Source organism: Equus caballus, chromosome 16 (assembly GCF_041296265.1).
Source record: "Equus caballus isolate H_3958 breed thoroughbred chromosome 16, TB-T2T, whole genome shotgun sequence".
Taxonomy (NCBI): domain Eukaryota; kingdom Metazoa; phylum Chordata; class Mammalia; order Perissodactyla; family Equidae; genus Equus; species Equus caballus.
Genome location: NC_091699.1, coordinates 18,989,481 through 19,012,911, shown reverse-complemented (window position 1 = coordinate 19,012,911; position 23,431 = coordinate 18,989,481). Strand labels below are relative to the sequence as shown.

The 23,431-nt window shown below is 47.2% G+C and overlaps 1 protein-coding gene across 10 annotated transcripts in view; it reads right to left on the bottom strand.

Annotated features, from left to right (window-relative positions):
• Positions 1-100: 100 nt before the first annotated feature.
• SRGAP3 (SLIT-ROBO Rho GTPase activating protein 3) overlaps positions 101-23,431 on the bottom strand; it is a 245,774-nt gene continuing 222,443 nt past the window's right edge. For 7 of the 10 annotated variants that reach the window (XM_014731442.3, XM_001495686.5, XM_001495769.5 and 4 more), the window contains 4 exons: positions 13,684-13,864; positions 12,181-12,330; positions 9,787-10,114; positions 101-5,512 (listed from right to left, as the gene is read on the bottom strand). In XM_014731442.3, the coding sequence (XP_014586928.1) occupies positions 5,099-5,512; positions 9,787-10,114; positions 12,181-12,330; positions 13,684-13,864 (1,073 nt within the window). In that variant the 3' untranslated portion in view covers positions 101-5,098. The remainder of the gene's footprint in view (positions 5,513-9,786; positions 10,115-12,180; positions 12,331-13,683; positions 13,865-23,431) is intronic. The other 3 variants (XR_011427199.1, XM_014731443.3, XM_070238542.1) reach the window with 1 other exon arrangement.

Genomic DNA, 23,431 nt, shown 5'->3' with positions numbered 1-23,431 from the left:
AGGCACTCAGACGGTGTGGGCTGGAGGGGAGCAAGAGTGCCCTGGGACCTCACCACCCCCGAGGTGCCACCTCACACTTTCAAAAAGCCACCGGAGCACGTTTGAGAAAAGTTAAGCTGTTTTATTTCACAGGATAGCTCCACGTCAAACCAGCAGGCACCATCAGAATACGCGACAGAGGATCCAGTCAGACACTCTAGAGGACGGGCGTTGGGTGGAGAAACAGGATCTGGGAGAGGGCAACACTGATCATCACGGGGGGACAGGCAACCAGCAATTTCCTAGGGTGGTTTCAGTTTGTTTTTTCCTGACACAGTTTGGGGAGGAAGGAAACCGAAGGAAACGAAAGAGACCAGCCACTCTGAAGCAATCAGAACCGAACCTAATGCCAAACCGTGTAAACAGCCACACCGCCGGGGACTAGAGCCTGAGCGGAAACTCTAGCCAGAATCTACTTCCGTCTAAGGAAGGCAAAGTGCACTCTGGTTGTACTGGTTCAAGGAACAGCTTTGTTATTTGCCTGGGACAGTTCACACAGAAAGGAGGTGTCAGCAAGGGGCAGCGCTGGCCATTCGGCCAGTCCCAGAGGGTGGGACAGCAGGACACTGGCAGATCAACCTCAGAGAGGCCAGGAGGACTCCGACCTGACAGCAAAGTCCTTCTCTCCACTCCCCTGGGCAGCTCTGGGTACGTGGGGAATTCTCTACATGGCTGCTCAGAAGAGAGGAGTCCCCAGAGAACCGGGGAAGTTGACATGAAACGTCAGCATTAGCTCTGCACAGCAGAAAATCGGCTAAGCAACACCTCGGCTCACCCCTTCCTGCCTTTTCCTCCCTGCCCGTCCCCACAAGCCCCACAGGGCCCCCACCGTGGTTGGGAGCCAGCCATTCTTCTTTCTGGCTTTCTCGGGAGAATGAGGCATTTGCTCTGGTGTGGAACCATCTGGATGTGTGGAAAGTTAAGAACAGAAAGACTGAGAGGAAGAACCATTACATTAGTCCTTGTGGTTTTCCACCAGCCGTGTACGTGCGCTGGGCGCCAGGTAACCACCAGGTCATAGGAAGTCCTCCGCATTCATGCCTCCTGAATGAGAAAGAAAGATACCCAACAAGGCACTCCAAGGGCCTCCAACAGGGAAGGAAGCCCCACGCAAAGGCCCTTCCCCACACTGGCTCCCCTCCGCGTACCACAAACCAGTTCTGAAGTGTTTATAAGGCAGATCTCTGAACTGCTGGTTCCAGCCATGGCCAAAGGATGGCTCCATTTCCCTGTGTCTCTTCCCACTCAGATTTCTTTGTTGAATAGAAACCTTTCGTCCCTTGGGAATCCATTTCTCTCCTGCCCCTTGGCCTGGTGACCTCAGAGAAAAGACTCCCAAGTCTACTTCCCAAGCTTACAATTCCCTCCAGTTATGCGCTCTGTCTGGGGTTCAAAAGGCGCTTCAAGGTGAGAAATCGTTAGCACTGAAAACAAGGAAAGGCAAGAATTTTTCATAGAATCCCACAGCTCAGAGCAGCTCTTTAAGAGGAACAGGGAATAAAGGGGGACGGGGGCGTGGGGTAGGAAGCACAGCTTGTTCTCAATTTTATCCCAGAAAGGTCTTTAGCGGCAGCTGGGCCCCGAGGCCCAGGAAACTAGACCAGGAATGAATTGTCTTTGGTCAGTTTTAAATGAACATCTTGCTGGTTCATTCCTAAAAATAGACTGAACATCGGTTACACATAAAGACAAAAGGCTTGACCTCAGGGTAAGTTGAAGGTTAAGAAAAGAACTCATTCTGTGAAGTAAAAAAAAAAAAAAAAAAAAAATGCCCGTTATCAACGAACTGATCAGTACAGCTTTCAGTAATGGTGATGGACAAGTAGGTAAACACCACTGCCCCTTGTACAATTGGTTATATTGAGGACTACTAACTAGGTTACTACATTTCCCCCACACTCACTGTACAGTTAGGTTTCTGGTATTTGTTTTTTACATTGATCTATCTACTAGGTGCAAAGATTTGGTGAGTGGCATTGGCTAAAATTTAACTGTAGCCTTTTTAAAAATTACAGTTTCACATTTTAACAGTTACTTTCCAGCATTTAAGCAAATACAGCAATATATAGTGGACTAACACAGGCAGGAGTCAGGAAGAGGATGCCAATGCTCAGAGACTGGATGGGACCCGGTGCTTGTGGAGGGTGACATGCAGAGAGCCAGATGAGGAAGTGGGAGGAGGGGCACAGGAAAGGATTTTTCCATTTGGTTCTGCGTCAAGGCTCAGATTTGGGGCTGGATGAGTGGGGGGTGAGCTTCCCTAGATGTGAACTCACCAGCCGTTTCCCAATGGAAAAATAAGTGCTTAAAGAAAACAGCCAAGGCTCTGCCTTGAGGTCATTCAGTGAAAGGCAGGTCCACTTCAGCAAGAAAAAACAAAGTTAGTCAATTGAGAGGAAAATCCACACGGTCTGACTGGTGTTATGCATATCAGGAGACAGATCTGTCAACTCAGATTGTCACTTTTCCTCTGGTAGTCATGGCAGAGCAGGTCACATTTTACGCAGCAGGCTACTGCTTTTAAGGTCTGGGCATATCTGTGGGGTAGAAATGAGATGTCTTGTGACCTGGCTGGACAGCAGAGTGTCCTTGCAAGTAAATGACTTTACGAGCCTGACACAGCCCCACTCTCAGCTATCTATTAAATCTTGGGCAAGTCATAGCATATCCCAAGGTCTAGCTTTCTTTCCTAAGCTGTAAAACGGGGATACCTTTATGGGCTCCAAGGCAGAGGGCTCCTAGCTGTTTCCGAGGTGCTTTCATTTCCAGGAGCTAAAAGAGAACGGTTCGTTCTAGGCAAAACAAGGAGGGTCAAGTTTGTCATTGGCCTCTCCCTGGCGTTCTCTTTCTGTGCCCTTTCTTGGTCCTTCCTTCCGCTGTGTGCTCTCAATGCCAGTCCTTCAGACAAGGCAGAATGGCTTACCACTCCTACACGCCCAGATACTAGTGACTTAACAGTCCCTCCCTCTGGGGTATGTTTACCTTTTTATGGAGGACCAGAGGAGAGGGCAAAACTTAATCCAATGGGTTGAAATGGGAATGATGGCATTTCAAGCGTCAATAGGTGATATATCTGTAGGGCTGTGCTTCAGGGATGTTAGAAGCTGGTAGGAAAATTCCACTGCCCACTTCTCCATTGCTATTAGGAGGTTTCAAAAGGAAGGTCCTGGATGGTTTTTGATCTAAAAGACTTACCCTACTAATGATAATAAAAAGAACAATAGTGTTGGCACACTGCTTTCCAGTTTACACAGCTTGCTCACATTTTATCTTTATTCTCTTCATTTTATGGAGCAGGACACTGAGGCTCAATGAGGTGGAGTGACATGGCCACAGTCCCAGAGCACCTAAGGTGGGGGGCTGGGACTCAGACACAGAACTTTTGACTCCAAACCACAGCCATGGAGACACACTCAGAGGCCTCGAGGGAGAGAAAGAGAGGAAGCTGGAGAACAATAAGAAGGAAGCCTTTGGCTTGGCACGAGGGGAGCGGGTAAAAGTGGTCCTGTTAGAATCTGATCCACCTGTGTCCCATTATCCAGAAACAGCCCAGCTCTGGGAAATGAAGAGATCGAAAGAGGAAGTGGGAATCAAAACATTAAAATGGAATCAAACAAGGGTTCCGGAAGGTCTTTTCCCAGCCAAGAGGCAAAATACTTGAACATCATGCACCCCAATTCTATCACCGTATTTTCAATTACACTAAATGCTCTGGAGGAGGCGAGTGGAAGGGGAGGGAAGGGAGAGAGGGAAGCTATTTCACTTGCATAAACTCAACGGACGTGTTCTCTAGGTTGGAAAGTGCCAAGGGGCGCCCCTCCTGGGCCCCTGGTCTGAGCTGGGCACTTAGGGCCCATGCGCTTCATGCAAGAGGCACCAGCCAAGTGCGTCACGGCCTGATTTTAAATTAAAATGATGTGACCCAAAGCCTCCTTGCCTGTTTAGTTCCAGATCTGACACAGGATAATTAGTAGAAAGAGGAAAATAAAAACTTAAATATTTTGAAAATGGTATAAGTTAAACCTCTATAGTTACCACATTTATTCCTACAGCGTTTCTAGGTTCGGAAGTGTTCCACACCACTGTGTTGATTTTTCCTTTTTCCCAACCACACACAATACTGTGCTACAATGGGGCTTAGGGGGTTACTATCCCCTTTTTCCACATACAAACACAAGAATGCTGTGGCCAGGGGTCTTCTCGCCAACGTCCTCCCCGTGCCTTTGGGGGTACAGTTGGCCCTTGGCCTCCGGGTGGAAAGGCAGGGTCTCTGGGGTGGAGGGGGTGGGGGGGTTCTGTGAAGGGTTCCCCACCTCTAGGGGCAGCCTGCTTGGGGTACCGCCTGCCCCACCCTTCCTGTAAGGGCAGACTGTTCTGGAAGGCCACGGCTTCTGGAGACAGTGGGAGACTGTTTTGTTTTTCTGCAGGTTAGTGGTATATTGCTTCATTCGCAGTTACTGTGGGCCTCTGAGTTCTCCCAGAAAAGTCCCTGCAGATCCCACCAAATAACTCAGCGGGAGATGTTTGGTGGCATGGGTCTGAGGTAAATCTAAGTTTCAGAAAAAGAAAAAGGAGATCCTATATACACTTAGTATGTGTGTCCAGATCTAGTATATGTATATAGATGCATAAATATATATATACACACACCTACAGACACATACACACATACATACGTGTATATATGCACACACATATATATACACGTACGTATGTACGTAGAGAGAATGTCGAGAGAAGAATTTTCCAGTGACGATATGCAGGCGAAGCCATTGAACATCTTGCCACAATCTTAGGAAACGCTCTGGCTGGGCCGCTTAGCTTGCTCCTGCGCTCCTCTGCGCGTCTGTTTACACTCGCGAGGGCTGTGGGATTCACATGGCTGAACGTGAGCTGCGGCCAGTGCCCGGCCTAAGCTCTGCACACACGTGCTCCCAGGCTGACCTTCTGGTCTCTGCTTGACAAGGCCTTGAGCACTGGGAAGGACGTGGAGGTCACAGAGGCCACCCTTGGCCACGGCGAGCCACAGCGGGCAGGGCGGTGCCGCCCATCCTGCAGGTCACATGGTGCCCGACTTGTCGGCTGAGCTGTTGGGGAACATCTTCTCGGTGGGCGTCACAGCTGGGCTGCCCACGCCCGAGCTGCTGCTGCTGCTGGACCGATGCTGGACCACGGGCCGCACCGGCCGCATGGGGGGCGGGCGCAGCTGGGCGCCGGCCAGGCGGGCAGACAGGGCTGGCTTGAAGGTGGTCATCATCTCAGTGGAGGAGCTGCTGCTGCGGCGCATGGCGGCGTCGGGGTCACGGATGACAATGGTGTGCAGGGGGCTGGCGGGCTCCGAGCTGATGGGGCCTGGCGGGTTCTTCAGGGGCTCCAGTGTGTCCAGCACCACATCTGGCGCCTGCTTGACTGTGTTCTGCCTCTCGAGTTCCCGCAGCTCATGCAGAGCCGTGCTCATGGTCTTCTCGATGTCCTGGGGACACAGAGAGCTCTTGTCAGCACCGATTCTGGAGGCCTGGAGTCCAGTCCTTTCTCAGCTGCTAGCCAGCTTGTGGCTTCTTAGGGAGATTTCCCCACAAGCCTCATGGCTGTGAGGGAGATTAAATCCCCAGGGTGACTTATAACCAAATGGGAAAATCAACGTAGGTGTCCCCTGCACACTGCCTACAGATCAAGTGGACTGGATAAGGGCAGGTTAGGCTAGTGGGTAGGAAGGCAGGCTCTGGAGCCAGACAAACATGGGTTCAAATCCCGGCTTTGCCACTTCCTCACTATGTGACCTTGGGCAAGTCACCTCACCTCTCTGAGCCTCAGAATCATCGTTTGTAAATTACAGATAAATATACTACTGACCTTAGGGGGTTGGTGAGTGTATTAAATGATACAGTCCCTGTGAAGAGTCTGGCGTGGCACCTGGCACACAGTAAGCACTCACAAATAACAATGACAATAACGATGGCAATAGTAGCTACTACTGAGCACCAATTCAAGCCCTTTCCACTAATAGTTCACTTAATCCTCACACTTAGATGGTAAGAACTACCATTATGCTCCTTACACACATGAGGAAATGGAAGCTTGGACTGGTTAAGTAACTTGCCCAAGGTCACACAGCTAGTTAGTAGCATAGCCTAAGTCTCAATCCAGGTGGCCTGGCTCCAGAGTTCATGCCCTTACCTATTATTACTTTTTTAAAAGTCCTTGCCCATAGAAAAAGTATTTGGAGGTTACATATCGGAATGTCCACAGTATTCACCCCAGAATGGAGTGTTACTTTCTTCTCTGTATTATAATCAGAAAACTGTTTTTTTAAAAAATAGAAATTTTAAAAAGTAACAAAAATCCACATCTGCCTACATAATCCCCAGGGCTGTTGTAAGATTTAAGAGCTCATCAGTATGAGAGCACTTGGAATGTCAGAGAGATTACGGCAGGCCCAGGACCTCCCGGAGCAGAGCCTGTCAGCCCGGGGCTCCTCCTTCCATCTGTGCTGATTCTCAAGGCCTCCATTCCCCCTGAAGCCAAGGAGGGGGCGCTGGAGCTGGAAGTCAGCATTGAACCCAGGAGCCCTTGGCTCTGGCAAAGGGCCCGGATTTGGGGACGTAAAGACTCCTCTGCCCCTTGCTGGCTGTGTGAACATGGGCAAGTCTCAGTCGTTCTGCACCATACTTTGTTCCTCTGTTGAAAGCCCACACGTTTACTGTGAAGATGGAATGAGATAATGGACATGAGGAAGCTTTGGAAACTGCCAGACAGTGGTCTTCAGACTCCCTTTAGCCCGAGTCCTCAGTTCACACAGGGTTTTACAGGGATGCCTCCACATCAAACAGATGCAAGAGGAGCTGAGCCAGGCCAGAGCCCACAGGCTTGGCCGCCAAGGGGACAACGAGGGACACCGCTGAAAACCACTGCTGGAAGGTGCTGTGCACAACCTCAGTGACAATGATGACTATTAAGACACACTTGCTTCTCTGCCCTGAGGCAAATCTGGAAAAACTGAAAGTCTGGTCAGACTGAGGGAGTTAGAGCCTAGAGCTGCTCTGGCTGGCCCCTTTCCACCCCCAAGCCCTCTTTCACCTTCTCTCCTCCTCCTGTCTACAGGTGGCCTCCTGCCTGCCCTGGGCCCCCACGACAGGCTCTAATCTGGCCACAGTCAGGGTCCCAATCTATTATTTTTTGCTTTAAGAAACTATTAATAATTAGCCAAAGGCTAATCTTAGCTTTTATGCTTCCCCATGACATCTTATCCTTTGCCCCATAACACTGGCCACTTTAAGATGAGGCCTTTTGTGCCTTTATCCAAAAGGACTAGCTGTGGGGGGGGGAGGAGGGGGGGAGGGTTCTGCATGACGAGAGAGATGGCAGTCCTCTCCCCATCTTTGCTATATCCCAACCCTGCAGTGATAAAGTCTGCTTTCCACGCCCCACTCTGCTGAAATGAAGTCCCCTACTGACATCAGTGCTCTCTCCACTCCACTCCAGCATGAGCTGAAAGGTAAAATTTTAATAAATAAAATGGGATTATCACCCCTCCGCCACCATCCCTGCCACCACCACCACTCTACCCTGGCAGAGTGTGAGCCAGAAAGACAGAAAGCTCAGAGAAAGATCAGCAGAGTAGTTTAGGCGTGAGCCTTGCATTAGTCTGAGAGGCGATGCTGTAACCTCCAGCGCGGAGCTGCAGAGAGGCGCTGGGGGGAGGATGGACAGCGTGGGGAAAGTGATCACTTTTCACCTCCTCCCAAATTAGATCTTCCCACTCTGGATGGCAATGTTGCAGCTTCCCCAAACAGCCTCTTTAACTGGGTTCAAATCTAAATCCTAAAGGACATTTTGAGACCAAAGAATTTCAGGTAACTGCATCTACTCCTGGGGATTCTCCGCACCCCCATTCCCCGGGTAGCCTGCAAAGTCAAGCGCTCATCAAAACCGATGCTGAGCAGGCAGGAGGCTGTCCAGTGTCCCCTGAGCTATTTACATATTGTTCACTATGCTTTCCCATTTCACCTCTGTCAGTGAAGGAGCTCTTGAATGGCAACTATCAAATTAGAGAGTATGTAGATGTTTGCAAATGGAAAACGCATGCAGCATTTCCCAAGCGTTTTCTTTGGGCTGGTCTTGCAAAATGCTCTGTGAATAAAGGTCAAAGAAGTCTGGGAGATGGGGCATGCCCTGTCCTCTTTCTTGGAGATTTATAATGCACATCAATGTATTTAAAGGTTCTAAAAAGTCTTGCAGACAAGTCATTCAACTTTGTCAGACCAGCATCCCTCCAAAACTTCTTGACCACACAACTCTTTATTTCCCCATTAACATCCCATGGAACTAGTCTGCTGTGGGACCTCCTTTTGGAAATACTGGCCTAGACTGCATTTGATTCTGTATGTAAAGGACTCTAGGCCAGGCCTCAGGTAGCGCACTCCCCAAAAGAGCCCGCGGTAGAACTGCCAGGTGATGGCAGATGCTAGGGGGATGCTTCCCAAGAGGGTGGCCTTCAAGAATGGAGGGACCAGCAGGTTGCCTGGCTTGGCTGCGGGACCCACGCCAAAGCAATGATCTTCAGGGATCCCTCAGGAGTGGGCATCAGAACATGGGCCAACACAGATCCTACGGGTGTGAACAGGAGCTCCAATTGCTGGGCGAGTTGTTCCTGTGTTGATGTTCCCTCGGAAACTTTCCTGGCCTCCTCTAGAACGCAGCCCCCAAGTTCACAACTTTTCCCTTTCCCCTTGTGACCAGGGATTCAAATGCCACTCCCCACAACAGAATCCTCACAGCCGGGAAGGTTCTGGTTGTCTCTTTTACCTTAAGCGGGAGATAACATTAGGGAGGGGGTACACAATGGGCCCCACCCCAAATTCCAGAGAGAAAAAAAATGGAAGCTTTTGAAAATATGATAGAACTGTCAAAAACACATGAAACCAGTTGTGCAAATTATTAAACAGTTGAAACAAATTGCTTCATAACAATTTGTTAAAGAAATTTGTTTGGTTTTCTTGGCAAGTATAAAAATCACAGATTTCTCATTCAGATTTTGAAAAATTTGGAAAATAAAGAACTCTAAGCACTTTAGAAGATCCTGGAACAGTCTTCCCTTCTGGCTTCCGCTATTTAGTCCCGTTTGTCCTCTGGGTCTCAGGTCGGTTCCTCCCCAGGGGAGTCTCTCCCGGCCTACGTGCAATCTCCCCATTTTAGGCTCTCAAAATACTGTGTGCCACTCCTTCAAGACACCCAACCCAACTGCTGTTTCACAGCTGTGTGGGTTACTGGTTGGTCCCTCTCTTCTCTAAACTGTAAGTTCCACCTGGGCCAGGCCTGGGTCCATTTTAGGTCATCATTGTACTCAGTGCTTAGCACAGTGATTGTCACAGAACAGATGCTCATCAATATTTGTCAATGAATGAATGAACACATCAATGAATGAATGAGTAACTCAATCGTGCCATCTTGTGGAGACACGTGCGATTACCACATCCCTATCATCCACCTCCCCACAGGGAAGAAATGCCCCCTCCAGCCCTGGAGACTGGGGGTCCTCAGTCCTTACAGGATTCCTAGCCAGCGGCTGCACCCATTCCAGCTTCCACTCCTCAAAGGGAGGTCAACAGTGGGACGGGAAGCCAGCTCGCCACCCATCTTGCCTTCCGGCTTAGCCTTGAGCCTGGCGTGAAGGGCCAAGTGGCTCCCAGCCCGCAGCCCCCTCGGGGGGTCTCGGCTAGCCCAGCCTGCCTTCCCGCTGGCCCTTACTTCTGCCAGGGCCTCAGCCTCCAGGGACTTGTGGTCCCCCAGGCTGCTGTGCCTGGTGGAGCCGCACGTCGACCTCATCGAGTGCCCCTCGGAGAGCGCCTTCTTGTCAGGGTAGTTGATGCTGCCGGCGCTCCCGAACGTCGCCATCCTCCGCTTCTCCGGGCTCTCGATCCTCCCCCGGGTGAGCGGGATTTTGTGGGGGCTGCTGGGGCAGGCGGCGGCCCGGGGCGGCGTGTCTATGCTGGGGCCCAGGCCCCGGGGCGGGCTGTGCGTGTCGCCCCCGCTTCGGCGCCTGGGGATGGCCGCTCCATCGGATCGTAACCGCACTCTGCAAAGGAGCCAGGGGGCGGGGGCATGGGGCAGAGGTCAACCCTGGCGAGTCCCAGAACGGGTCAGCCAACCCCCAGGCCACACGCTACACTCTAGTCTAGGGAGCGGGTATAGTAAAGCCTCAATTCAGCCAGACTCGGCAATTCCGCCAGGAGAACCGTGGCCGAGCGCTGGCTCGGTGGCACGGGGCCCTTTCCCCTGGGCACATGATGGCATCGCAGCTTTCTGCCTCCAAGCCGCAGACAGCGGTGCTAACTACACCGTGAATCTTGTCTACGGATTAAGTCAAGGCCAGGAGGCTTTCAACCTGGGAACGCTTAGGGGATGGTTAGTTGGGTTCATGATACGTTTTTAAGCGGTTTAGACATTGCCACGATTCTGAAGGGCTTCTAATCGGTCTGAAGCGTTGAGGCTTGACTGTACCAGAAAGCTACTAACTCCCTGCAAGCACAGGAGGGCCCGCCTGGGAACCCAACACAGTCCAGTGTTGCCGCCCACCCCCAATCTCCCCAGCAATAGGGCTATTTCTAGGAGGCTTTTCTAGATCTTGGGAAACTAGTCATTCAAGAGTGAAAATTGCATGGGACACGCCTTCCGTGCACTCAGTCACCTTTCACCCTTCAGGGCAGCTCTGGTGGAATGAAAAGGGGACTAGAGTGTCAACCAGGAGGGCGAGTCCTCATCCTGTCTCTGTCACAGACTTTCCTGTGTCCTCTTTCAGACTCATTTTATTAACCTGTTAAATGGGTGTACCAGTCCTCGCCCACCTTTGAGTGAGGTTCAGTGGGTGTGAAAGTACTTTTCAGACAAGAGGGTCTACCCACAGGAGATTTTGCTATGTCCTAGGGAGGTCACCAAAGATTCTAAGGCAGCTGTGAGGGGAGGGAAGGCTGGAAGTGGCAAGGGGGTGGGGAAGAGGGGCAGAGCGGTTGTGACCAGGGGACCAAGCTCAACGTGGTCAGCAGCACTTCAGTTCCCAGTGCCCCCGCCAAGCTAAGCACTGCCTGTGGGTACCCCAACAGGACCAAAGCATAGGTGTTGGAGAGGAAGAGGTACTGAGAAAGAAAGGGCAGGAAGAAGGCAGGGGAGGGAGGCAAGAGGGAGAGGAAGGTGAGCAGGAGAAGACATGGCCCCCAGAAGTCACCTGTGACTGTCATCTACCTAACCCAACCTTCTACTTTCCCCCTTATTCCATCATCTACGGCCGTGCCCTGAACTGAAGAGAATGTGGTGAAAAGAGGCATGAGGACTCCTGCTGAAATAGCTTCATGAGTCTACGTTCCCATCACGGCTAGGTCTTTGGCTGTCTCTGCAAGTACCCGTATGTGTGGGTTGATCCCATGACCTATCCACCGAAAAAACAGAGAATATGACATTTTGAGAATCTGAGTAAGAAAGTAGTGAGAAACTCAGCTTTTCTTTTTTCTTTTCTTTTCATCTCTTTTCCTTATTATTTTTTAATAACCACATTCTTTGGACTATACCTGTATGCAGCATGATGAGCGCAGCTCCTTGCCTGGCAGAAAGGTCATGTGACACAGCCCAGCCCACACAGGAGGAGTGAAGAAATCGGCAAATGTGCTCCCACCAAATAGGGCGGTGAGCGGAGTGTCAATTTCCCCCGCCCTGGTGAGTGGGTGTGAGTTTTCTGTTTATGTAGCGCACTTCAGGGAGTCCGCAAGCTCTAAATTCTTAAATATAACAGCTTAGGTCTTCTACAGAAAGTGGAGGAGGTGCAAGAACCAGAGAGAGGGAGCAAAAATACTTGCCAATTTGTAACTCTCTCTCTCCCCCATTTATTATTATTATTTTTAAATAGAAAGCACTGATTTGCCAATAAATGTCCTTCCTTCTCCTTCTCTACCCCAGACCCCAAGGTGGATGGTTTTGTACCTGGCATTCTTGGGCCAGTTCCAGCCAGCCTACCCCGGTATGCCCCATCTGACACCTGTGGGAACAAAGGGCCACAACAGCCTCCCGCTCTCCCTCCTGCCCCCTCACTTCTCCCTAACCAGACAGGAAGGGCATGGCACTAGCAGGAAAAAATGAATCTGCATTTCCTACCGGCCCATCACCCCCCCAAAGCCGTAATCTGAGATGTGCTCTGTGGGGGACTGGAGGTCGTTTTTGGAGGAGGCCTTGTCATCCAGCAGCGGCCCGCTGCTGGCCTCACTGTCAGCCTTTTGGCTCAGGCTGTCCGAGAAGGCATCGTCCCTGGGGAGAAGGAGAGATGGGAATTAGGAGTGCTTTGCTCCAGAGAACCCAGGATGTGCAGGGCTCCTTGAGACCTGCCTGAGGGGCTGAATCAACACACACTGTATGCTTAATTTACCCCCACAGCTCGGGAGGAGCCACCTTCCACTCTGTGCATGCTTATGACCACGCATGCCCCCTGCCACACTCCTTGGTCAGTTTCTCCAGCAGGAGACCCTCCTCTGTGCCACCACCCCGATGCCAACTTTCTCCTTTCCCCTCGGCTAGGTTGCTCCTCTCTCCCAGGCTACTCCAGGCTAGGACAAGCTAAATGCTGGAGGGTGTGATGGAGAAATGGGGGGAGGAGCCTGCAAGCTGAGCACTGGGCTCAGAGTCTCCATGTGGCTCCAGGAGAAGCAGTTTAGGGCTAAGTGAGGGAGGAAGAAGGTGCCTCCCCACCACACCTCCCCACCCCACCCAGGGCGGGCGACAATTGTGAGGTGGCTTCAGCTTGTTGGGGGGTCCTGCCAACCTCCTCCCACTGCTCTCTCCCTCCCAGTGCCCTCTCCCTGGGGCGCATCAGAGGCTTGGGGACATGAGAGGGCTGCTGACGGCCCTCCACTGTGGCATTCCTCTTGGGGTTTGCTTGGCCCTGGACTTTTCTCTGGCTTCAGACCATCCCTTCTACCATCAAAACTTATGCTTTTGGTCCCCTTCCCTTGAGGTCTAGCTAGTGGCAGCTTCCTCCATAAATCAGTGCCGTCTAAGCCTGACCAGAGCCCGAAGGGAATGTGTGTGCAGGAACCTTCAAAGGCTTTCAGAGAACGGAGGGGGTCCACTTTCTGGGCCTTCCAGTAGGACTAGGTATTTGAGATGCAGGACTTTTTTTTAATGCCTGAAATTATTTTTTTTTAAATAATACCCTATTATCTGGAAATGAGAGGATGATTGTTTCTGCCCATCCTCTGAGAAAGCCACCATGGGGGAAGAGAATAGTGGGCAGTGGAAGGGGCAGTGCGCTGGCCACTGGCTACAGGGAAGGCCCAGGAGAGTGGAGGCATATGGCAAGACCCCCTGGACACTGAGAATCATAATGGGTGATGAACACTCTGGAGGATGTCAGATGGGTCAGGACGGTGGGCCAAGGGCGTCAAATGCTGTCTCTGTGTACTCTGAAGGATAAGTAGCTTGCTTATTTGTTAAGCGGATCACCATTTAAGGAGAAGTAAGATATAACCCATTCTTACAGAAGGCCAACTATATCAGGGACAGCAAACTGCTGGCATACAACCCAGCATTCCCCTTCCTGTGCCCATTCTAGACATCACTAATCGATTACAGCATTCTTCACAGAACGTCCCGGCTCCCACTCACATGTCCTGTACGACTATGTACTGATGAGGGATGAGTCCATCCACACCATTGTGACGACCCTCCCACCAGTCCTCCGAGGCACGGTGGTACAGGAGCAGTGAGGCCCCCTTCTTGAAGGACAGTTCACGCGGTGACCGCCCCACGTAGTCAAACTTGGCGATGGCCTCGATCTGCTCCACTTCTGGAAGGAAAGCAAGGGAAAGAGCATCCACGAGGTCAGCAGAAGGGCAGCCCAGGAGTCCTGCCCAGATGGCCCTGACGTCTAAGGAGAAGGACAGACGGCAAGCCTGGTGGAAATAGTGTGGGCTGGGGCTCAGGACGCTGGGGTTCTAGGCTCACACTGGCTCCTGGAGGACTCTGTGACTGCAGACAGGCCATCTAACTTCTCACAATGTAAAGTGGGGCTGACATACCAGGTCCCCATTTCCACTGTCCCTCTCGTTCTCTGCTTTTTAAAACATTAAAACAATATTATAAAAAATTTCTTTTTCTTCTACACCTTGATACAAGTTCTGTTTCCATTTCTCCATGAACCTTTTCCGTCTTTGTCCACTTATACTTTTAGTGTTCTTACCTTTTGGGAGGTCAAACAGATGGTGTATGGGGACTCCCATCGTGCAAAATGTTGTAGACAAATTTTAGGGTTCCCAGAACTCTTCAAAGCTCATCGTTATGGACTGAATTCTGTCTCCCCACTCAAGTCCACGTGTTGAAGCCCCAACCCCCAATGATGCTGTCTGGAGATGAGGTGTTCCGGAAGTCACTGAGGTTAAAGGAGGTCATGGGGTGGGGCCCTAATCTGACAGGGCTGGTGTCCCTTTAAGAAGAGGAAGAGACACCAGAGATCCCTCTTCCTTTCTCTGCATGCACACAGAGGAGAGGCTAGGTGAGGACACAGTGAGAAGGCAGCTGTCTACCAGCCAGGAGGAGAGGCCTCACAGAAACCAACCCTGATGGCACCCTAATCTTGGACTTCCAGCCTCCAGAACTGTGAGGAAATAAAAGTCTGTTGTGGAGGCCGCCCCGTCTGTGGGATTCTGTTATGGCAGCCTGAGCTGACTAACACACTCATCCATGGGCTTAATTTTGGGGGAGGGAGAATTCTTATTGGGGCCAGAGCTCAAGCATATTTCTTTGCACACTCATCAAACCAGGAGTCTTCTCTGGTCAGGGACAAGCCCTGACCGGGTTAAGCAATAAGGACATGGCTCTTGCCCTCGAGGCACTTGTACTGCCCAGCTCTGTCCCCTCGTGTCTGCACAACCTGAGGCAGGTTACATAACCTCTGTTCACCTCAGTTGCCTTTAGGAGGATTAAAAGATAATGCATGAAAGAAGACATACAGATGGCCAACAGCACATGAAAAGGCGCTCAACATCACTCATCACCAGGGAAACGCAAATCAAAACCACAATGAGCTATCACCTCACACCTGCTAGGATGGCTATTATCAAAAAGACAAGAAATAAAAAGTGTTGGAGAGGATGTGGAGAAAAGAGAATTCTTGTGTTCCACTGGCAGGAATGTAACCTGATGCAGCCACTATGGACAACAGTTATGGTGGTTCCTCAAAAAATTAAAAATAGAACTACCATACGATCCAGCAATTCTGCTTCTGGATATTTATTATTATTTATTTCATTTTACAGGAAATGAAAACACTAGCTTGAAAAGATATCTGCACTCCCTGTTCATTGCAGTGTTATTTACAAGAGCCAAGATAGGGAAACAGCCTAAGTGTCCACCCATGGACGAACAGATAAAGAAGATGTGGTATATATATTTATATTTATAAGTATACACACACACACACACACACACACAGTGGAATACCATTTGCTACAATATGGATGGACCTTGAGGGTATTAAGCTAAGTGAAATAAGTCAGACAGAGAAAGACAAATACTGTATGATCTCACTGATATGTGGAATCTAAAAAAAACAAAAACAAACTGAACTCATAGATAGAACAGATGGGTGGTTGCCAGAGGTGGAGGGTGGAGGGTGGGCAAAATGGGTGAAAGGAGTCAAAAGGTGTAAACTTTCACTTATAGAATAAATAAGTCCTGGGAATGTAATAGACAGCATGGTGACTATAGTTAACAATACTGTATTGCATATTTGGAAGTTGCTAAGAAAGTAGATCTTAAAAGTTCTCATCACGAGAAAAAAAAACTGTAACTATGTGTGGTGATAGATGTTAACTAAACTGATTGTGGTGATCACTTCACAATATGTACAAATATCAAATCATTATGTTGTACGCCTGAAACTAATACGTTATATGTCAACTGTATCTCAATAAAAAAAGAAAGAAATATACTAGACTTCAATAGATTACAAAAGAAAGAACACATGCAAGTGCTCAGCACGGCACAGACACACCTTAGGGGTTCAGTTGATAGCAGCTTTTATGATTATGATTACAATTACTCGTGCCTCTAGCCTGTAGGGTAGCTCCAGACAAGAAATGCAAGCTGCAGAGCATTTAACGGGGTTTGCCCAAGACCAGACAGCTTGTGATGTTTGTGGAGGAGACTTGGTGGAGCAGGGATTACACCTACAATTTATTTACCCTGTGTTATAGCTTGTACCCTAAAAGGTGCCCATACTAGATAGAAAACTGATCTGATTGTATATAGGTATTAATGTATTTATATTTTAAAGCAAGCAGAAAGATGTTTAACATTATAAAAATTATATATATAAAATTCTAATAGAACGAAAGAGTAACAAAAGTGACCCCTGCTCTCTGGGGCCTGCAGACACCTTCCCTATGCTGAGCATCCGTGGACTCACCCTCTGCTCTGTTCCTTGTGGATTATCTTGTATCTGTCCATCCAGCCATCCACCTGTCCATCATGGAGTTGAGGCCAGAACATCTGGCTTTACCGCTTTTTAGCTGGGTGACCCTGGGCTAGTTCTCCTTTCTAAACCTCAGTTTCCTCATCTGTACAGTGGGGATGATAATAATAGTACCCACCTTGTGGGCTGTTATGAGGATTCAATGAGTTATTGTACATGAAGTGCTTGCACCAGTCCTGGCACATAGTTAGCTCTCTAGGAGAATTCGTTGCCGTTGTTACCAGAGCTGATGCACTGCTAAGGGCATGGGCAGCATGGAAGATCAAAGAGCAGAGGCAGGAAACTCCTTGGTTCATCTCCCCCGCTGATCCCCAGCACGCGCATGCACTAGGGCTCCCTCTGTAAGCACCCGGCTCAAGAAGACTGTGCTGGTGCCCCCGGGAGATGCAGTGGCCTTTGGATGTTTCCAGCCCTCATGGCTGGGCCAGCCTTCTGTCGGGAGTGGGCCTCGGGCAGTCAAGTCAGCTTTCCCCAGCTGGCTCCTAGACAGATGTCTTTACATGCTATTCTGGCACGGTTGATACAAAATGACAGCATAGCTAAATGGGTCAAATTAATTCAGATCTTGACTCAGAGTCACCTTCTCATGCGGAGCTCTCTGTCCTTCTCTCTGTTGCATCTTTGAATCTCACACCAGCTCTGTGTAGCGCTGCCTGGTAACTTGTCTGCCTGCCTGGCTACAGAGACAGAAAGGCCAGAGGGTCTGCAGGACCAGGAGTGGAACCCAGAGGGCTGCATGCTCTCGGGGTCTCACGGCGGGGGCTTCCTTTGAGCCCAATTCCCCACACTGATAAAGGAGCTGACCCGAGCAGAGGTTTGCTCATGCAGGAAGCACGGAGAGAGTGCCTCAGGTTTCTAACTTCTGCCTGTCCCATCTCCAGAGCCTCCAGCAGTCACTGGGGGTAGTCTGGAGTTGGGGGTGGGGGAGTAGGAGGAGTGGAAAATGTAAAGGGAAGAAAAGAAGAAAACACGACAAGCAGAGCTGAGCCGCAAGCTGAGAGCGCACGTGTGCTTGCAGAGGTCATTATATAAGTGTGTGTGGTAGAAACAGTGATGATAGCCACCATTTATTAGGAAGTCTATTATTTCAGTTTATCATACCTAAAATAGGATACGTGATTCTCCCCCTTATCACTCTCCCACACATCCTTCCCAAGCTTACTTAATTCCCTTATCTTCCCCATCTGTTTGCCCGCTCACTCAGGCCAAAGCCCTGCCCTTGAGCATCGCACATCTAATCCATCTGCAAATCCTTGGAACCGTCTCCTGAATCTGACCAGTCATCACCTCCCCTGCCGCGGCCCTGGTCCAGGCCACCGCTGTCCGTCTACCTGTCCCCTCCTGTCATTCTTGCTTGGTAGAGCCACTTCTCCCCACGGCAGCTAGAGGGGTCTTTTAACAGAAATCAGACCATGAAACTCTCTTGTTCAAGTCCCTCTGAAGGCTTCCCATTGTGCTTGGAACAAAGCCCAGATGTCTTCCCCTGGCTTCTGAGGCCAGTTGTAGAGCTGGGGAAGGACTGGAGGGGAGAGGCTGGAGGCAACAGCACTTCAGACGCTGTTACAACAGTCCGGGGCTTGACACAGACATGAAAAGATATGTTGGAGGTTTGCTTTTATTTCAGAATCTGAAGGCTGGACATTTTACAAATCCCACGCTCATTATCCTTCTCTACCCATCACCTGATAGGAAGCTCAATGCCCCTCTCTAACGATGCCACACTACAGAAGAGTTTTGAGGTCATGAACTCTGCCTGTATGGAAGAGCAGGTGGCTCCATTCCTCTTAATACCACCTCACTGTCCCCCAACCCCACCCCGCCCCACACTGTCTCTGAAGAGAGAATACTAACCTCATTAGGCTGGTTTATTAGAGGCCATGGTCACCATGTTAAAGGTTGGGAACATGGATGAGCCCTCTCTTCTCTCATCTTCCCTGCGACTAAAGTAACCATATAACCTAGGGCCTGTCATAGGATCCCTTTCTTCTCCTCCTCTCACTCATGACCTTGGGTTCTTTCATTGCCTTGGGCTGCGGCAGCAGCTAGTATTAAGATTTAGATTTTGTTTGACAAGAAAGGAGAGAGATCAACCTAGCATGACCATGTGAGGAGATCTGCTGACCCATTCCCCACTGAAACTTGTGAAATACATAAAATAAGCAAACAAACGAAGAAACAACCATTGAGAGCTTCTGGAAATGGTCCTAAGGGCAAATAGCAAATGAAGAAACATCTATTCAAGAAAATCCATGAAAATTCAGTAAAAAAGGTGAGAGTCTGTGGAATCTGAACCCATCTGCTCTCTCCTCCACCAGCCCCCTGAACTCAGGGCAGCAGAGACTCCAGCAGAATGCTGCAGCCCAAAACACAGGGCATCCTCTCCCGGCCAGCACCCCCGTTTCTAGCTGAAGGGCCTTCTTCCTAAGAGGAGCATGAGATCGCTGTTTCTCATCCTTCCCCAAGCTCTCTATTGCTGGGGCTAAGTCCCAGGGGAGCGCAGTAGAGAGGTGAAGGCTCCCTTCTGCCACCCAACCTTCACTCATGAAATGGAAGTTCTACCCTGAGCACAGCACCATAAGAATATTGGGACCTGGATCTCCCTTGCCCCAGCTCATAACATGATGTTTCCATGGGAGGAGAGGCAAGCTGAGAGGACTTTAGGCTGCTGCCTGCCCCTCCACAAAGCACTCAACTCCTAGAATGTCCCTCAGAAGCTTACCATTGTCTTCACCCCAAACTCCAGAGCACTACCTCAGAGATTTTGCCTCGGGGGAGAAGGAGGCTGCAAAACAGTTGCCAATCTCTTCGAAAGGAATTGACTTCATTTGCAACATAGCTTGGAGAAGTTCAAGCCCAACAGTGCTCTCAAGAAGAGTGGAGGTTGTGGTAAAAGGCAGCTGGGGGCAGGTTCGTGGATTTAATAAAGATACAGCCTAAACTGTAGACCAGCTAGTTTGCAGGAGATAACCAGGGAATAAGACAGCTGAGAGGAGTCCTCCAGGGGTCAGAACCTCAGAAACTATTCCTCAGAAAACTCCCCAAATTTATTGAAAAACAATGACCTACATGTCCAGGAAGCTCAATGTAGGATATGCAACAAGATCCACAAACAGACACATGATAATAATGCTGAAAGAGACAAGGAGAAAATCTTGGAAGTATCAAGAGAAAAACAATTCATCACTTACAAGGGAACCAAATAAGATTAACAGCTGACTTCTCAGTAGAAACAATGGAGGCCAGAAGGCAGTGGGATATCATGTTCAAAGTACTCAGAGAAAATAATTGTCAACTAAGAATCTTACACTTCGCAAAGCTATTTTTCAAAAATGAGGCAAACTAAGGATATTCTCAGATTAAAAAAACACACAAAATTTGTCACTAGCAAATCTACCTTACAAGAAACACTAAAGAAAGGTTTTTCAGGCTGAAAGCAAGTGACCCCTTACAGTAATTTTGAATCCACAAGAAAAAACAAAGAACCCCAATAAAGGTAATTCTGCAATCAAAAAAGAGTATAAATGCATATTTTTTCTCTTTTCTTCTCTTAACTGATTTTGAAAGCAAGTGCATAAAATATGTATATAATATTGTAGGGCCAATGACATATAGAAATGTAATATATTTGCCAATAACAGCACAAAGGAGATGAGAACAAAGCTGTATTGGGCTAAGGAAATGACTACAGATGGTAAAGAAATCATTATAATAATGTACTGTCAGGTTTATAATATTAGCAGATATAATATGTATAATAATACCACAAGAACATAGAAAGGAGAATAGAACCATATTGAGTAATATTTTCATATATCACTGGAATTAAGCTAGTACAAATTTGAAGCTCATCCTAAGAAGTTAAGATGTATATAGTAAACTCTAGAGCAACCACCAAAATATAACTCAAAAATGTAGTGGAAAAAAATCATTAAATAAATTAAAACGCTACATTAGAAAACATTCACTTAATGCAAAAGAAAGCAGTAAAGAAAGACTGGAGGAACAAAAAAGACATGAGATGCATAGAAAACAAAAAAGTAAAATGGCAGACATAAATCCAACTATATCAACAGTAACATTAAATGTGAATGGATTAGATAATCCAATTAAGATGCAGAGATTGTCAGAGTGGATAAAATAACATGATCCAACTATATGTTGTCTATAAGAGACACACTTTAGATTCAAATACAAATAGGATGAAAGTAAAAGGATGGAAAAAATATATTATGCAAACTACAGCCAGAGGAAAGCTGGAGTGGCTATACTAATATCAGACAACATAGACTTTAAAACAAAAATATTTTTACTAGAAATAAAAGGAACATTTTATAACGATAAAAAGTTCAATCCATTAGGAAGATATAACAATAATAAACATAACAAATCTAGCAATGGAGCAGCAAAATACATGAAGCAAAAACTGACAGAAACGAAGGGAGAAACAGAAAATTCAAAAATAACAGTTGGAGACCTCAATACTCCACTTTCAAAAATGAGTAGAACAGCTAGACAGAAGATTAACAATTAAATACAACACTTAACACTGTACCAACTGCTGACAGACCCATAGAGCGCTCCACTCAAAAAGAAAATGGACATTCTTTTCAAGTGCATATGGAACATTCTCCAGGACATGCCATATGCTGAGCCATAAAATAAACCTCAATAATTCAAAAGGATATAAATAATACAAAGGATGTCCTCCGATCACAGTAGAATGAAATTATTGATTTGCTATTCAGCAACAGAGTCAGGCCAGAACCAAAGTCTCCTCGCTGTTGTTACTAGTTCCCGATCTTTTAACTTCTATATTCATTAGTAATTTCTCTATATAGAAATCACTAGTAGGAAAAAACTTGGGAAACTCACAAATATGAGGAAATTAAACAACACACTCCTAAATAACCAATGGTCAAAGAAAAAATCAAAAGAGAAATCAGAAAATACTTTGAGATGAATGAAAATGAAGACACATAGACCAAAATGGATGAGATGCAGTGAAAAGAGAGCTTAGAGAGACATTTATAGCTATAAATGCTTGTATTAAAAAAAGAACTCAAATCAATAACCTAAACTTCCACTGTAAGACACTGGAAAAAGAGCAAACTAAACCCAAAGAAAAGAAGGAAATAATACAGATTAGAGTAAAAAATTAATGAATAGAGAATAGAAAAATGATAGAGAAAATAAATGAAACCAAAAGCTGATTCTTTGAAAAGATTGAAAAAATTTACAAGCCTTTAGCTACATTGACCAAGAAAAAAAGAGAAGACTCAAATTATAGAATCAAAAATGAAAAAGGAACATTACTATCAACTTTACAGAAATAAAAATAATTATAAATCAATACTATGAGCATCTGTATGTCAGTAAATTGAATAACCTAGATGAAATGGACAAATCCCTACAAACATACAAATTTCTCAAACTAACTCAACAGGAAATAGGAAATTTGAATAGACCTATAACAAGTGAAGAGACTGAATCAGTAATCAAAAAACTACACACCCACAAAGAAATGCCTAGACCCAGATGGCTTCACTGCTGAATTCCACCAAACACCTCAAGAAGAATTAATAACAATTCTTCACAAACTTTTCCACAAAATAAAAGAGGAGGAAACACTTATCTCATTTTATAAGGTCAGTATTACCCTGATACCAAAGTCAGACAAAGTCATCACAAGAAAGAAAACTATAGACCAATAGCTCATGAATATGGATGGAAAAATCCTCAACAAAACACTAGCAAACTGAATCCAGTAACATATAAAAAGAATTATGCTCCATTCTCAAGTGGAATTTATCCAAGGAATGCAACAGCCTCGTTAACAATAAAGTGGCCACTGTTCTCGTTTTCTGTTGTTCTTTATTTCTTACAGGGTGGGGTGGCCATGATTTGGGCAGAATTGGGCATACATTACTGACTGTAATACCATTTTAACACCATAAAAACTTCACCTAACACATACAACATGGTTGAATCTCTAAACATTATGCCAAGTGAAAGAAGACAGAGCCAGAAGCCTCTATTCTGTACAACCATTTATATGAAGTTCTAGAACAGGCAAAATTAATCTATGGTGGAAAAAACAAACCAGATCAGTGGTGGTTTCTTGGGCTTTGGGGGCAAGGACTGACTGGGACAGGGTATGAAGGAATGCAAAATTGGTTTAACATCCCCCAAAAAATCAATTAATGTAATATATCAATCCATAGAACAAAATAACAAAAACCACATGATCATCTCAATAGATGAAGAAAAAACATTTGACAAAATCCAGCATGATAAAAGCACTCAGCAAACTAGGAATAGAAGGGAACTTTCTCAATCTGACACATGGCATCTATGAAAAACCCACAGCTAACATCATACTTAATGGTAAAATACTGGATGCTCTCCCCCTAAGGTCAGGAGCTAGACAAAGATGTCCATTCTCATCACTTCTAATTAACATTGTATTTGAGGGTCTAGCCACGGCAATTAGGCAAGGAAAAGAAATAAAAAGTATCCAGATTGGAAAGGAAGAACTAAAACTATGTCTATCCACAGATGCTATGATCTTGCACATTGAAACATCTTTTCATGTGCTTTTTGGTCATTTGTACATCTTCCTCGGAGAAATGTTTCTTCAGATCCTTTGCTCATTTTAAAGTTTTGTTACTTGTCTTTTTATTATTGAGTTGTAAGAGCTCTTTACATATTCTAGATATAAGTTCTTTATCAGATATATGATTTGCAGACATATTCTGTGGTTGTCTTTTCATTTTCTTGGTGGTGTCCTTTGAAGCACCTAAGTTTTTAATTTTGATGAAGTCCAAGTCATCTATTTTTTCTTTTATTGTTCATGCTTTTGGTGTTATATCTAAGAATCCTTTA